This window comes from Phodopus roborovskii, unplaced genomic scaffold (assembly GCF_943737965.1).
Source record: "Phodopus roborovskii unplaced genomic scaffold, PHOROB, whole genome shotgun sequence".
In the NCBI taxonomy this organism is placed as follows: Eukaryota; Metazoa; Chordata; class Mammalia; order Rodentia; family Cricetidae; genus Phodopus; species Phodopus roborovskii.
In genome coordinates, this window is record NW_026125052.1 from 14,425,581 (window position 1) to 14,440,008 (window position 14,428).

Genomic DNA, 14,428 nt, shown 5'->3' on the forward strand with positions numbered 1-14,428 from the left:
TTCTTTATTGAGTTCCTGAGGCTCCAGAGGCATCAGACACCCCAAGATGATGGTGCTTGGAGGTGGGTTCCAATGGCGCTCCCCTGTGCCCCCCCTCACCCCCTTTTTAGCAAGGGAGAACAAAAGATTCTGTCCCTGGAGGCCCTAGCCGTTTCTGGATCAGCCACTAGGTGGCAGCAGCTGCTCATTTACCTCACTGTCTCAGAGGGGCCTTGGATGGTTCCGCTTCCCTAGTAGTTTTCTACCTTAGCATTTTAACATACTTGTATACAGGCTTCCAAGAACCAATATGCTCTTGGGAGCGAGAGGTAGGAGAATTACTACAAGTTCAAGGACAGGCTGGCCAACAACACAGCTAGTTCCAGGCTAGCCTGAGCTACATAGCAAAACTTTGCCCTAAAAAACAAGAGGATGCTGTCACTTGGCATCATAGAGAAGGGCAAGTTCAGTACATTAATAAGTACCTTAAGGGAAGAAGCCCAGAAAGGGGGCTGTGTTAACAGTGGCGGAGGACTTGGGAGTACTTGTCCGGCTCTGTCTATCCCCAGCCTACCTGTATATAATGAATTCTGGTCAAATGCACCCCATTTCTACTCCTTAAGTACCTTCCCTTATCCCCCCACTCCACGCTCCAGCTGCAAGTACTCTTGGTAAAACCTCACTGCTCACAGAGTCTACTTGGTGCTTCTGTATGTGCATGGGTGTTGGGCCACCTGCTGGAGCATCCCCGAAGAAAACACACCCCCTCCAAGGAGCTGTCGACTTGGTGACCCCCTCCCCAACCCATGAGGAGATTTTGTCTGGCTTAACTTGAGTCTGTCTTATCTTTTAGGCTGGGTCTCTCACTGAGTCGTAAACTTACCTATGTGGCTAGACGGGCTGGCCAGCAAGCCACAGGAAGCCCCCTGCCTCACACCAATGGGCCCAGCCTATTTTTTAGGTGGATGCCGAGGGTCTGAATTCAGGTTCCGGTGCCCATGTGCCAAATACTTTACCACACTATGCCATCTCTCAGACCATAACTTATTGTTTTAAACTGTGGGAAGTTATCTTGAGGTTCATGGTCCCTTTCCACAAAATGCTAACGGGGTGTCATCACTATGGCCTCCTGAGGAAGTTTTGACAGTATCTTCCTCGTGGTGATTGTTAGACACGGTCTCTACTGAAGTTCATCACCGTGACCCAGTTTCTTAAGCTGTGGCATAATTGACTTTTTTTTTTTTTTTTTTTTTTTTTTTTTTTTTTTTTTTTTTTTTTTTTGGTCTGAGACAGGGTTTCTCTGTATTGCTTTGGAGCCTGTCCTGGAATTCACACTGTAGACCAGGCTGGCCTCAAACTCACAGAGATCTGCCTGTCTTTGCCTCCAGAGTGCTGGGATTAAAGGCCTGTGCCACCAACACCCAGCTAAGCCTATGGTTTTCTGTTTGCTTCCCAAGCACTTCACCAAATGTTCCCTACTGAGAGGCTCCATGATGTGCCACAGCCTTTTATTCCATAAGCAGAGGGACTCAGGATGACGATGAACCCGTCAGAGGTGTGTCCCCCATGGGTGGAGGATGGGGGTAGTTGGGTGCTTCATGATCAGAATTTATCAGCAGCTCCTGTCTGGTTGTGAGAGGAGGTTGTGCAGAGGCCAAGACGGATAGCAGGAGCAGGATTCCACCGTGAAGGGGAATTTAAGCTGGCAAGAAGTGTTCAGATGGAGAGCCAGCAGGACCGGAAGAGGCTGTGGGGAGCCTAGCCATAGCTGACCCTGCACAGCTTCTGCAAGGGGGAGAAAGGAGCCACAGGAGATGGCAGTGAAGTTGATGTCCTAGTAAAATGAGATGTGTAGGTGACTGATGACCTGTAGGACAGCTGAAGATGGGTGGGGCAGCAGCTGGTACAGGTCAGCCCACAGGATGGTGAAGCCAGTAATGGAGAAAGGCAGAACTGTTTCTAGGTTTTGGTTAACCTGTCGCCCCCCCCCCCAAACACAGCCATTGCTCACTGAACTCCAGCCACACTGGTCTCTTGGTGGCTTTGGCACACCTGCATGCTTTTCTTGGAAGCAGCTTCATGACTGGTGTCACCTGCTCAGGGACATCACTCTCCCTTTATCTTTTTCTTTTCGTTTTGATGTCTCCCCCACCACAATGCAAGTTCTGAGAACACAGAGGTGTCAACCTGCGGCCCAACATCTGGATCTGTGCTGCATGTGGCAGCCACTCAGCCATGTGTGCTCAACGGGCTGGTTTGAACTGGCATGTACTTTATGTGGAAAAGTACGCACAAGATCTGAGCGAGCAGCCGGGCATTGGTGGCGCATGCCTTTAATCCCAGCACTTGGGAGGCAGAGTCAGGCGGACCTCTGTGAGTTCAAGGCCAGCCTGGTCTACAGAGCTAGTCCCAGGACAGGCTCCAAAGCAATACAGAGAAACCCTGTCCTCAAAAAAGAATTTGAGTGAGCAAAAGAATGGGAACTTTCTCTGTAATACTTGTGAAGTTTAATGATGCACTGAAAGAAACTTTTGTGGATAAAGCGGGTTAAAGAAAACACCATTTAAATCAATCGGGCTGTTTTCTTTTGCTTTTTTAATGTGGCCAAAGGAAAACTTGAAATCGCATTGTAAATTAATGTAGTAGAACAGGCCTTCAGTGCCAGCACTCAGGAGACAGAGGCAGCCAGATCTCAGTGACTTAGAGGCAGCCTGGTCTACATAGTGAGCTACAGGTTATGTAGAGAGACCCTGTTTCAAAAACCAAAACCAAACAAAAAAATTACATTGCGTCTCACATACAATTGTATTGAATGGTGCTGATCTTGAACCACTATTTGAGTGATGTTATCTTTGGAAAACAGCTGGACATCCCTATCTATGCTTGTGCGGAGGGGTCCAGGCTGTAGCCAGACATGTCCATCGGGATTGTAGCCGTGAGCATAGCAATGGTATGGGTCCTGAGAATGTATTTCCTCTCCCATAATTCCTACTATATGCCATGCCCAGGAGGCGGTGCGACCATCCAGCAGAAGGGCTGGGACTCGGGGTGCCTGACTCCAGCTGGAGGCAGGGAAAGCCCCTCCTGGAGGCACTTGTCTTCTTCAAGTGAGAGCAAAAGGCAAAAAAACTGGAGTGGTGGGGGCGGGGCTTCAGAAAGTGAGCTTGTCTAAAACTGGCACCAGAAGTGGGCGTGGTGCTTGTTAGGGACAGAGACCAGCCTGGTGTGGCAGATGGCAGGATGTCGATGGAGGCCTAACCAAGGGGCCCAGTGTTCAGGAAGCCTGGGGGAAAGGACAGGGATAGGTAGAGAGCCCTCGGGGGAAGATGGATACATGAAGGACAGTGCATTCCGAGTGGCCACACAGGCAATGAAGGAGGAAGGTGAGTGAGGGGACAACTAGACAGAAAGGGGTGAAGTAGCCATGTGGCGGCAACTCAGTCTGTGCTAGAAGAAGGGCTGGAAGCAAGGGAATGCAGGCCCGGGCACATCTCTGTCTCAGGGCAGCTTTCCCTAAGGATGGAAAGGCCTCAACCATGTTTACAGACTACAGCAGCCATGGTGGGTGGGAGCATGAAGATGTAAGCCAAAAGACCACCGCCGCCACAGCCTGTGTGTGTGTGTGTGTGTGTGTGTGTGTTTATTTTTTTGGTTCTTTGAGACAGGGGTTCTCTGTAGCTTTTGGAGCCTGTCCTGGAAATCAGTCTGTAGACCAGACTCGGAGATCTGGCTGCCTCTGCCTCCCGAGTGCTGGGATTAAGGGCATGCACCACCGCCCTGCCTCACTCACTACCTGTTTCATCTTCCAGCCCACACCCAGTTTGCCTCTGCTGTGGGGCTTGGCTATCCTGCCAGGCCACTGGGTGCAGAGCATGAATGGTCTCCCAAACCTACAGGGTGACCGTTGTACAGGACCCTCCTTCCCCTCCATTCTGGGGGGGGGGCGGGGGTTCTGGTAGCGAATGAGTGTTAGCTGATGCACACACAGATAGTGTGTGTATAGGTGTGTACACAAAGCTTACACAGGGTGCATGCATACATGCTTGCACAGAGTTCACAAGGACACCCATGTACATGGTGTAGACACATGCATGAATACAGGTCTGTACCTCCTGTTACTTGGGAGGTGTATACTAGTGTGCACCCTCAGCGGGTGTACATATATGCACGCACACACAGTCCACAGAGGTTTAATGTGCACGAGCGGCCAACCCATCGCAGTGTATCCAGATGTGCATGTATGTGTGCACGGAGAGCCCACAGAGAAGTACACTTCTCTGACCAAGCAGGGGACCTGGGAATGCTGCCATCACTGCTGATTTCGCCCCCGCTAAAACAATCAGGTCACCCATTGCCCTTGGCCTGCCTGCTTCCTCTCACATCCTCCCTTTCCGCTGGGATCACAGAACGAAAGAGCCTCCCTGACTCAAAGCAGCCCCGGCATTCCGCTGCAACCGGCACTGGGAAGTGCGACGCCACCCCGGCCCGAACCCGGCGGTCCCCCATCTTCTGGTGGTGGTGGTGGGGTCCCCTCTGTTCATCGTCAGCTCAGGGAGGGTCCTACGCAGTCTTTCGGAAGCCACTTCACGCTGCTGCCTCCCTGGACCCCCGGTGCTGAAGGATGGGCCTCGGACCTCGCCGCTAGATGGCCAGGTCCTGACGCACGGTGGCCAGCGACGCCTTGCTGTGGCCGCTGCCGCCCTCGCCCTCGCTGTCGCCGGCCGGTGCGCGGTGCGCGTAGGCGGGCGGGCCGAAGGGATCGGGGTCCGCTCGCTGCGAAGGCAGATCGGGCGGCGGCGGCGGCGGGAGCAGCTTCGCGCGCTGGCGACCCTTCCAGAGCAGGTGACCCAGCTCGGCCACGCTGAGCAGCGCCGAGAGCAGCCCGACGGCGAAGTAGAAGACCACGAAGACCGTCTTCTCGGTGGGCCGGCTCACGAAGCAGTCGACGGTGTGCGGGCAAGGCGGGCCGGCGCACGCGTAGTGCGGGGCCACGCGGAAGCCGTAGAGCAGCGCCTGGCCACCCAGGAAGGCCAGCTCGGCGAGCAGGCGCAGAGCCACGCTCAGCAGGTAGCAGCGACGCGCGCGGCGGGCACGCAGGGAACACGGGGCGCACGGGGCCTCGGGACGCCCGCGCGTGCACGGCGTGGCCGGCTGCGCGCCACCCGCCTCCTTGCTGGCCTGGTGCATGGAGTAGATGACGAACAGCACCGGCGGCGCCGACAGCAGCAGGATGTGGAAGAGCCAGAAGCGGTAGTGGGACACCGGGAAGGCGCGGTCGTAGCAGGTCTGGCGACAGCCGGGCTGCAGCGTGTTACACACGAACTCCTCCTGCTCGTCCTCGAACACGGCACCTCCCACCGTGGCCAGCACCAGGATGCGGAAGATCAGCATGATCACCAGCCAGAGGCGACCCACGAGCGGCGACTGGAGCTGCACCGCGTCCAGCAGGGAGCCTAGGAACGCCCACTCCCCCATGGCGCTGGGGACGAGGGAGAGGGGTAGTCAGAGGCTGGGAAGGACTGGCCCCTCGCCCCTCCACGCCCGCCACAATCTCTAACCTTGGAGGGAACCAGGGGTCAGAGATTTTGTGGGGTTCAATGCGTTAATGTCTGAGTGTGATGTAGGTGAGTCCATCCTCAGCTATGGGATCCCTTCATCTAGGCTTAGAGAGGTGTTGAGGAGGGGTTCCTCCCCACCCCCGCCCGGGCCCGCTTGTCTAGACCCTATGATCTCTCAGATTCTAGGCTCTTCTGCAGGGCGAGCCCTTGCCTGCCTCTTTGCGCAAGGATGATTTCTAGGAGCAAGAGCGGCTGCTGGAGACCTGGTTCCAGCCGGGCCAGCCCCCACTGTCCTTTCTTTCCTTCCTCACCGTGGAGAACTCCTTTGGGGGCTGACACAGAAGCCTGTTATCTTAGGAATCTCTGCCGTTGACCCCCCTTTCCTCTCCTACCTCGGGCCAAGGGGAACGGGAACAGCTCCCTCGAACCCGTTGTCAAGCATCTCCTTCTAAGCCTCCCCTGGCATACAGAACACATGTCCCCGTAGACCCTCTAAGGTCCTCCGACCACACTTACCCTGGGCCTTGTGCTTAGAGCTGAGCGCGGGCGCTTGGGAGACAGCTGGGACCTGTTCCTGTCGGTCCCTCTTTCATTTTCCTTTTTGGATTTGGCTGGGATGGATGACAGGACAGGATGGCTGAGAGGGGCTAGCTCTCCCCCTTCTCTTAAAGGGACAGGGTGACCTGCGGTTTGGTTCCACCCTGGAAACAGACCCAGGGCCACACCCCTTGCCGGTCTTCCCTTTCTGTCCTTCACCCCCCCTCATGCTTGTCCCATAGCCATGGGACAGTCCGTCTAGTGATGGACTGAGGTAACCAGAGTCACATCTTTTATTGAGGGGGGCAGGGGGATCGTGGGGACCCTCCCACAGACTCCCCAAGCTGAAGACTAGGTACACACAACTGACGGGAGGTGGTCGTGTGAGGCAGAGATAGAGTTTGGCTCTGGCTCTACCACACTCGACCTTGGATGAGCCATTTAGGTCGTTTGGGTCAGGGTCTCTTGGTCTGCCATCTGAGCCAGCTAAATTCCAAGATCCATCTTACTGTTTATTCTGAGACAGAGTCTCACTGTGCAGTTCAAGCTGGCCTGGACCCTACTGTATAGGCCAGGCTGCCCTGGAAGATCCTCCTGCCTCAGCTTCCTAAGTGCCAGGACGTTAGGTATGTACCACCATGCCCAGCTTATCAGCCCATCTTAACATTCAGGTCTCAACTATGTTATGGAAACCTACAATTCTGTGCCTAGAAGAACTCCATGTGGACAGCATGTGGAGATGGCTGGCTTCCGTGGTTAAACAAAGGCTCTGGTCTCTCCTGGCCCGAAATTTCTAGATTTCCTGTGAGGAGTGTGGCGCTTCGTCAGCTGTCAGGGCTTCCGCCAAGGGTTCTCCGTTGAAGGTCTTCACACATCTATGTGCAGGCTTTCCAGCAGGAGGAGAATCAGGAAGATCCACGAGGGGAGGGCGGCCTGAGTAGGCAAGGGAAGGGTGGTCTTGTCAGCGAACTCAGCCTGGATAGCAGCTCAGCATGCCAGGGAACTTCAGCTGGGTTGGGCTTCCCCAGGGTCTTGTGTGGGGCTGAGGGTACCAGCATTGGAGGTGGGCTATGCTTATGCCTGCAAAGGGGACATTTGCTAGTCCCCATGTTCTCTGGGATATCCCTCACAAAGGCCTGCATGGGTTTCTGTCTGTTAACAGGGGGTCCCCAATGGGAAATATGTTCTCTCCCATTGCTCAGTCAGTGGTCTAGCCCAGCCTGGAAAAACTTTTGGTGAACTCCAGCATGGGTGTGGCCTTGGACATTTCCACCCTCCTGCAGGGTCCCTTAGAAACAGCCTGGGTGTGGGGGTGCTACCCTGGATGAAATCCAAGAAAACAGCACGTGCTGGGACCCCACCTTCTGGAAACAGGATGTGAGGAGGGGCACCGTTGACCTCTGTCACTTGCTTCTGTCCTCAGCCGTGGAGGCTCAGGATCCCTTCTCGTCTCTCCTAACTGTCCCAGAATGGTCCCAGCGCAACCCTATTTCATCAGCCTGGAAAAAGCCCACCAGACCCCACCCCACCCCACCCCACCCGACTCTGTGCCTGCAGGGGGTGGGAAAGTATCAGAGTGGTGGCTAGGGCAGGAAAAGAGGTAGGGAGCCCATGGCCACCCTGCCCTGTCCCCCACTAACTCCTGATGCCAGAGGAGCCTCTACAATCTCCAGGACCCAGTCCCCTGCCCAGATAGTACTGGGCAGCCTGGGAGGTGTTGCTGACAGTACCCAGAGCTGGTGGTACTGGCCCTTCTTAGCCCTGCTGAAAAAGGACTGGACTGGGAAGCTCTGTGTCCCAGACACCTCAATCTGGCTATCGGACTGTGGAGCCAGTGTCCTGCATCAGTCACACAAGGTCGGTCATATGCAGGGGCCTGTATCTGTATCTAGTAAGTTCATAGCAGAATTGTAACTGATTCAAGGCAGCATTTTTTTTTCTTAAATAGTTTTTCAAAACAGGGCTTCTCTGTGTAGCCCTGGCTGTCCTGGAACTCACACAGTGTCTTCCTTGCTTGGAAGGGTAGAGGACTTCACAGCCCCACTATGTCTCAGGAGAGTTCAGGACTAACCTGTAGGCAGAATGGGCTCCTGTGTCTATTGTCATGGACACATGCAGCCTGGGAAGTGTAGTCTGTGTTAGGGGGCTGTACACTCAGGAGGGGAGAATATAGCCCTCAGGGTCATGGGTCTGCTTCTGCTATTGGCTTTCCACACTGGAGTGGGCACTGGGGTCACTTAGTATCCCTAGTCTGTGCCCTCACCAGCTAAGAAAGAGAAGCTTTCCTGGTCTGTCTGTTCTAGACCCTTCCAAAACACAGCGCTTCTGAGACTTCCTCTATGGGCAGCTGACAACCCCAACCCTTCTCTCTCAGCGCCTTCACGTGAAGGCTCCACCTGTCACAGCCTTTCACCCCACTTTGGGAATGCGGCCTTTCTGCAGTGACTAGAGCCTGGACCCCTCATGGGCTCATCGAGTGAGCAGAGAACTTGGGGATTGGAGGCAGTTCTGAGACTGGGGTGCAGGAGGCCTTGAATGTCTCCTAAGATTAAAAAAAAAATGTTCTAAAGCCACGTAGTGGTGCACACCTTTAATCCCAGCACTCGGGAGGCAGAGGCAGGTGGATCTCTGTGGAGTTCGAGTCCAGCCTGGTCTACAGAGCAAGTTCCAGGACAGCCAAGCTACAGAGAAACCCTGTCACAAAAACAACACAGGTATATGTGGCTGTGTGCACACATGTGTGCAAGTGTGGGTGGGTGCATGCGTGCACATGTATACAAACACCCGCAGAATCCAGATCTCCCCTGGGACTCGAGTTACAGTGGTTATGAGGTGCCCTGGGGAGGGCTGGTTTGTGCTAGGAGCAGAACTTGGGACCTCTGGAAGAACAATATATAATAGGGCTTAACCACTGAGCCATCTCTCCAGCCCGTTGGATTTTTAAAAACATCATTTATTATTATCATGTGTGTCCCCCTACATATGTGTCATCATCACATACATGTGGAAGTCAGAGGACAACTTTTGGGAATTAGTTCTTTTCTTCCTTCATGGGTTCCAGGGTCCAAACTCAGGTGGTCAGGCTGGCTTGTGTAGTAAGTGTTTTCAGCCACTGAGCTGTCTTGCTGCCTGACCACTTTAAAATTTTTGTTTTTATACTTACGTGTGTGCACACACATGCTTGAGTGTGTGTGTGAGAGAGAGTTTTTATTATGAATTGGATCTAGGGCCTCGTGCAGACTAAGGAAGCACTCTGCCAAGGACTGTGCCCAGCCTGGGGCTGGAGAACTGGTTCAGGGATTAAGAGAATTTGCAGAGGACCTGGGTTTGGTTTCCAGCACCTGCATGTCAACTCTGTACCAGCTGTAACCGCAGTTGAAGGGATCCAGTGCCTTCCCCTGTCTTCCTTAGGCTTCAGGCATATATGTGATGCACAGACATACATGCTCACAAAACACTCATACACATAAAACTTAAAGAAAAGCATCTTTCAACCCCCCCACCCAACCCCCAAAGCTGGTCTGAGTGGCAGGTGGTAGTACATAGGGGTAATTCCTGTATTCTGGATGTTGAGACAGGAGGATTGCAAGTGGTAGGCCATCCTGGATTATAGAACAAGCCTGTCTCAAAACAAAACAAATCTGCATCTTTATGTATCTCTCTATATAAGCAGTCATGGTTGCTGTATGCTGCCTGGTCCTGGCCATCATTACCCCAGGCTTACTTTATGATCTTGAGAGCACTCTGAGGTCTTCTCCAACATCTGGCCAGGAGGATGTAGACAGAACTGTAATCTTATCAGCCCCAAAGCAACAACAGCCATGCCTTACCTGGAAGCTGTTTTCCATCCAAAGGACCGAGCTTGAAACTCATCCTGCAAAGTTATTGATAGTCACTGGAGCAGAAGGCAAGGCCACCTGCAGACGGAGCTTCTTCCTTTCCTCCAGCTAAAATGACATTCACTGGTATATCTTTTATTTTGGACTGGGGCAACCTGAGGTGAGTGAGTATAGCATTTTACACCAAAGAAATACATCTGATTCTGGAGGGAAAATGTAAGTATAAATGAAACCTGTGTTTGGAAAGACAGCTCTTCAGTTTGTAGAGTTAAACGCTGGACCCGGTGAGCCCACTGCCAGGAATTCCAGCCACTGCAGGGTGGGGAGGGTGGGGGACATGAAATGGGTAAATGTTACACAACTCACAGCAGCTTTACTCATAATAGACCCAAGCTGGAAATAATCCAATTGTCTATCAACAGGTGAATGGATCAACAAATCCATACAATGGAATAATACTCAGCAATAATAAAAGGAAACTATTTTTTTGTCTGTTTTGAAAAAGGAACTACTGCAATGTGGGTACATTTTACATTTTATTTAAAATTTTTATTGCATTTTATTTTGAAGGCTTGGCATTCGCTACCATACTATATTTTGGGGTGTGTGTGTGTATGTGTGTGTGTATCAAACAAAACTACATATATTTTGTTATTTTGAGACTAAGTTTTACTACGTAGCCCTGGCTGGCCTAGAGCTAACTCTGTAGACCAAATTGTCCTCAAACTCACATACTTGTGCCGCCACTGCCCAGGTTGTTTTATAGTTTTAATTTTATGTATATGAGTGTTTTATGTGCATGTTTGTCTGTGTACCACGAGAGTGCTTGGTGCCTGAGGGAGTCAGAGAAGGTATTAGGTCCCCGGAAAGTGAAATTATAGATGGATTTGAACCACCATGTAGGTGCTGGAAATTTCTTTGCAAGAGCAACAAATGTTCCTAACCACTAAACCATCTCTCTAGGCCCTAATATTTATATTTTTAAAAAAATCATGATTGTGGGTGAGAGTACATGTGTCATGGCAAACATGTTGAAGTCAGGGGACAATTTTATGGAGTCGGTATGGGGGGCAAGCTCTTTTCCCCACCGAACCATCCCCCAGCCCCTAACAATATGAATAAAATGTAAAACATACTAAATAAAAGAGGCTAATCACAAAAACAATGACACTGTAATTCCATTCCTGGGAGGTTGTGGGGCAGGAAAGAGTGACCTGTAGCTGTGGAAAGCAGATCTACAACTGTTTAAAGAGGCATGTTAGAAATGCAGAGGTGACACAAAGGCTTTGAAACAGCCGGATGTGGCAGGAAGATCTGAGGTAGGTAGATCAAGGCCAGTCGGGCTAAAAAGCAGGAACCCATCTCAACAAACAAGAAAATCACCTTATTTTCAGTTTCTAAGAACATGATCAGTTAGTTCCCAAGTCGCTTCTCCAGCTGAGTACAGTTAAAAGAAGTATGTCTGAGCCTGGGGTGGCGGTGATGGCACATGCCTTTAATCCCAGGCAGAGGGAAGTGAATCTCTGTGAGTTCCAGGACAGCCTGGTCTATAGAGTGTTCCAAGACAACCAGGACTACATAACACAGAGAAACCTGTCTCAAAAAAACAAACACCGCCCCTCCCTGCCTCCAAAAGTGCTTCTGGGGTGCGCTCCACATTCTGTATTTTCTTTCTTTCTTTAAAAAAACAAAACAAAATAAAAGTGTGTATGGGTGTTTTGCCTGCATGTTTGTGCACCATGTTTAATCAGGACTGATGGAGATCAGAAGACATCAGATTGAACCTGGGTCCCATGTTTTCTTTTTTTTTTTTTTTTTTTTTTTTTTTTTTTTTTTTTTTTTGTTTTTTCAAGACAGGGTTTCTTTGAGTAATAGTCCCAGCTGTCATGGAACTTGATCTGTATACCAGGCTGGTCTTAAACTCTATGAGATCAGCCAGCCTCCTGTCTCCTCAATGCTGGGATTAAAGGCATGCACCACTACTGCCTGGCAAACCTGGGTCCTGTGGAAGCGAACACTGAGCCATCTCTCCAGCCCCAACTCTCTTTACTTCTAAGAGGCTTCTAGATGATGTTGTGACTCTGGTTCAAGGGCCACTCACCAAGAGGAAGGTGTCCTGAAGTTAAATACATTGTGTTGGGTGTGGGGTTGCATGCTGGTTACCCCAGCATTTGGGAGGTAGAGGGAAGAGTGTCAGAAGTTCAAGTTCATCTTTGAATACTGTGCTAGTTAGTTTGTCAATTTAACACAAAGCTAGGAAGAGGCAAGTCTGTGGGCATTTATTTATTTATTTGACTAATGACTGATACAGGAGGGTCCAGCCAACTATGGGTGGTGTCATTCCTGAGAAGGGGTTCTGTTGTATGGAAAAGGTCGCTGAATGTGAGCCTAAAAGCAAGGCAGTGGGAAGCACTCCTCCATTGTCTGCTTCAGTCCCTGCCTCCAGGTGCTTGTCCTGATTTCCTTCAGTGATGGACTATGATCAGGACCTAGAAGCCAGACAAACTCTTTCTTCTCCAAGCTGCGTTTGGTCATTGGTGTTTATTTTAGCAATAGAGTAAACACCAGTATGAGGATGTTCTTGTGTTATTAAATATTCAGGGGAAAATATGTTTAGTGGCGGCTTTATATAATACATTGCAAATGAGCAATAAGGATATACTATTTATTTTCTTGAGACATGCTCTTACTCTGTAGCTCAGGCTGGACTCAAAACCTGCAGAGATCCTTCTGTCTCAGCAGTGCTAGGATTGCAGGTGTGAGCCACATAAGGCTTAATTTATCTAATTCTGTTGCTGGACATCAAGGCTGTTCCCAATTTCCCATCTGTGTTAATAATACTTTAATGGATAACTTTTGATTATGAGATGGGGGCTTCACTAATTGCTCAGTTTGTCCTTGAATTTGAGTTAGATGCCCAACTCAGTGAATGGTTTGAGACTCATTTCTTTGAGACAGGGTTTCTCTGTGTAGCTTTGGAGCCTGTCCTGGAACTCCTTCTGTAGACCAGGCTGGCCTCGAACTCCCAGAATCCACCTGTCTTTGCCTCCCGAGTGCTGGGACTAAGGGGGTACATCACCAACACCTGGCTGGGACTCACTTAAGGATTTATTTTTATTACTTTTGTGTATTTTGAGGGGAGTATGAATGAGTGCAGGTATCCCAGGTAGAGGTGGTGATCTTCTGGAGGTGGAGTTAAGGTGCTTGTGAACTTGTGTGGGAATTGAACAGGTTCTCTGTAAAAGCCCTTTTAACCGCTGCACCATCTCTCTAGCGCCAGAACAGGTTTGTGTTCATCTATATTTCAGATGTGCTAGATTCATATAGAGCCTCTTGGTACTAGTGACTAGGATCACAGGCATGCACCACACCACCTAGCTCTTATTTAGTTTACAAAAGTAGAATTACTAAGGAAGTTTCAGATATTGGATAGGTCTGAATAGCTCATCTATCACTGTTTTTGTTTTTGGTGTGAACATTATATGCATGCCATTCATGTATTTGGGTAGGTGCATTCACCTGTATAGAGGCCAGAAGTTTCATCATTTTCTGGCCTAGTTTTGGAGACAGGGTCAATTCACTAAATCTGGAATGCAGTTGCAGCTAGACTGGCTGGCCGGTGAGTCCCCTGGGTAGTCACGTCTCTCCCGTATGTGGTGAGGTTTTCAATCTCTTCTCTCAATAACAAATATTTGTGTACAAAAATATTTGTGTAATGCTTCATATATACAGGAAGCAATTTCTCTAAATGTCTGTTAACTACCAAAATTTGAGTGGTAGATTTAAAGGCATTCCCTTGAATGTTAGTACCTTGAAGAATACTGAGTGGTCAAGTCACTAACTTCTCTAGTCAGTAGCACATAACCAGTCTGTAAACATTTCTGATTTTTCTTTAAGGATTTGTGGGTTTCTCCCACAAATTGGGTTTCACCTTTGCCTTGAAACTGCTTCTTTCCACTCAGCAACATCACAGACAATGTCAACAGGTAGAATTGCTCTTAGTATTTACCATGTTTTATCCTATTTAATAATATGTCCTTGATTGTTGGACATTTACTTATCTTTCCACTTTATTTTTGGTTTTTCAAGACAGGGTTTCTCTGTCATCAGGCTGGCCTCAAACTCTGAGATCTGCTTGTCTCTTCCTTCCAAGTGCTGGGATTAAATGTGTGCATCGCACCACCATTGCCCAGTAACTTTCCACTATATCATTGAAACTTTACCAAATATCTTTTTGTAAAGATCCAACTCAGGTGGTTAATAAAGGTACCACTTTGTTGCAGAGCATAAATAAGGAATATGGGTTAACTTAGAGCTAGTTAGTAATAAGCCTGAGCTATTGGTTGAACATTAATTCATCTTCAGTCTCTGAGTTGGTTATTTGGGACCAGGCAGTCAAAACAGGAAACATTTGCTTACAATATGGTTGTAAGAGTCCTGAAAGAGAATTGCAGAGGCTACATTTTGGGCTGTGGAGAGGATGTAATGTGGGTTAAGATAAGAGGAATGAATGGC

General features: G+C 49.9%; 1 protein-coding gene across 1 annotated transcript; it reads right to left on the reverse strand.

Annotated features, from left to right (window-relative positions):
* Nucleotides 1-4,155: 4,155 nt before the first annotated feature.
* Gjd3 (gap junction protein delta 3) lies at nucleotides 4,156-6,285 on the reverse strand. The gene is made up of 2 exons (XM_051176086.1): nucleotides 6,054-6,285; nucleotides 4,156-5,458 (listed from the first exon to the last, which is right to left on the reverse strand). Exon 2 carries the CDS (start codon nucleotides 5,452-5,454, stop codon nucleotides 4,621-4,623), a length of 834 nt encoding a protein of 277 aa, XP_051032043.1. The 5' UTR covers nucleotides 5,455-5,458; nucleotides 6,054-6,285; the 3' UTR covers nucleotides 4,156-4,620.
* Nucleotides 6,286-14,428: the final 8,143 nt, after the last annotated feature.

Bases quoted from the DNA above. Each gene is read 5' to 3' on its own strand.
- Gjd3 (XM_051176086.1), bottom strand. From the start codon at position 5,454: ATGGGGGAGTGGGCGTTCCTAGGCTCCCTGCTGGACGCGGTGCAGCTC.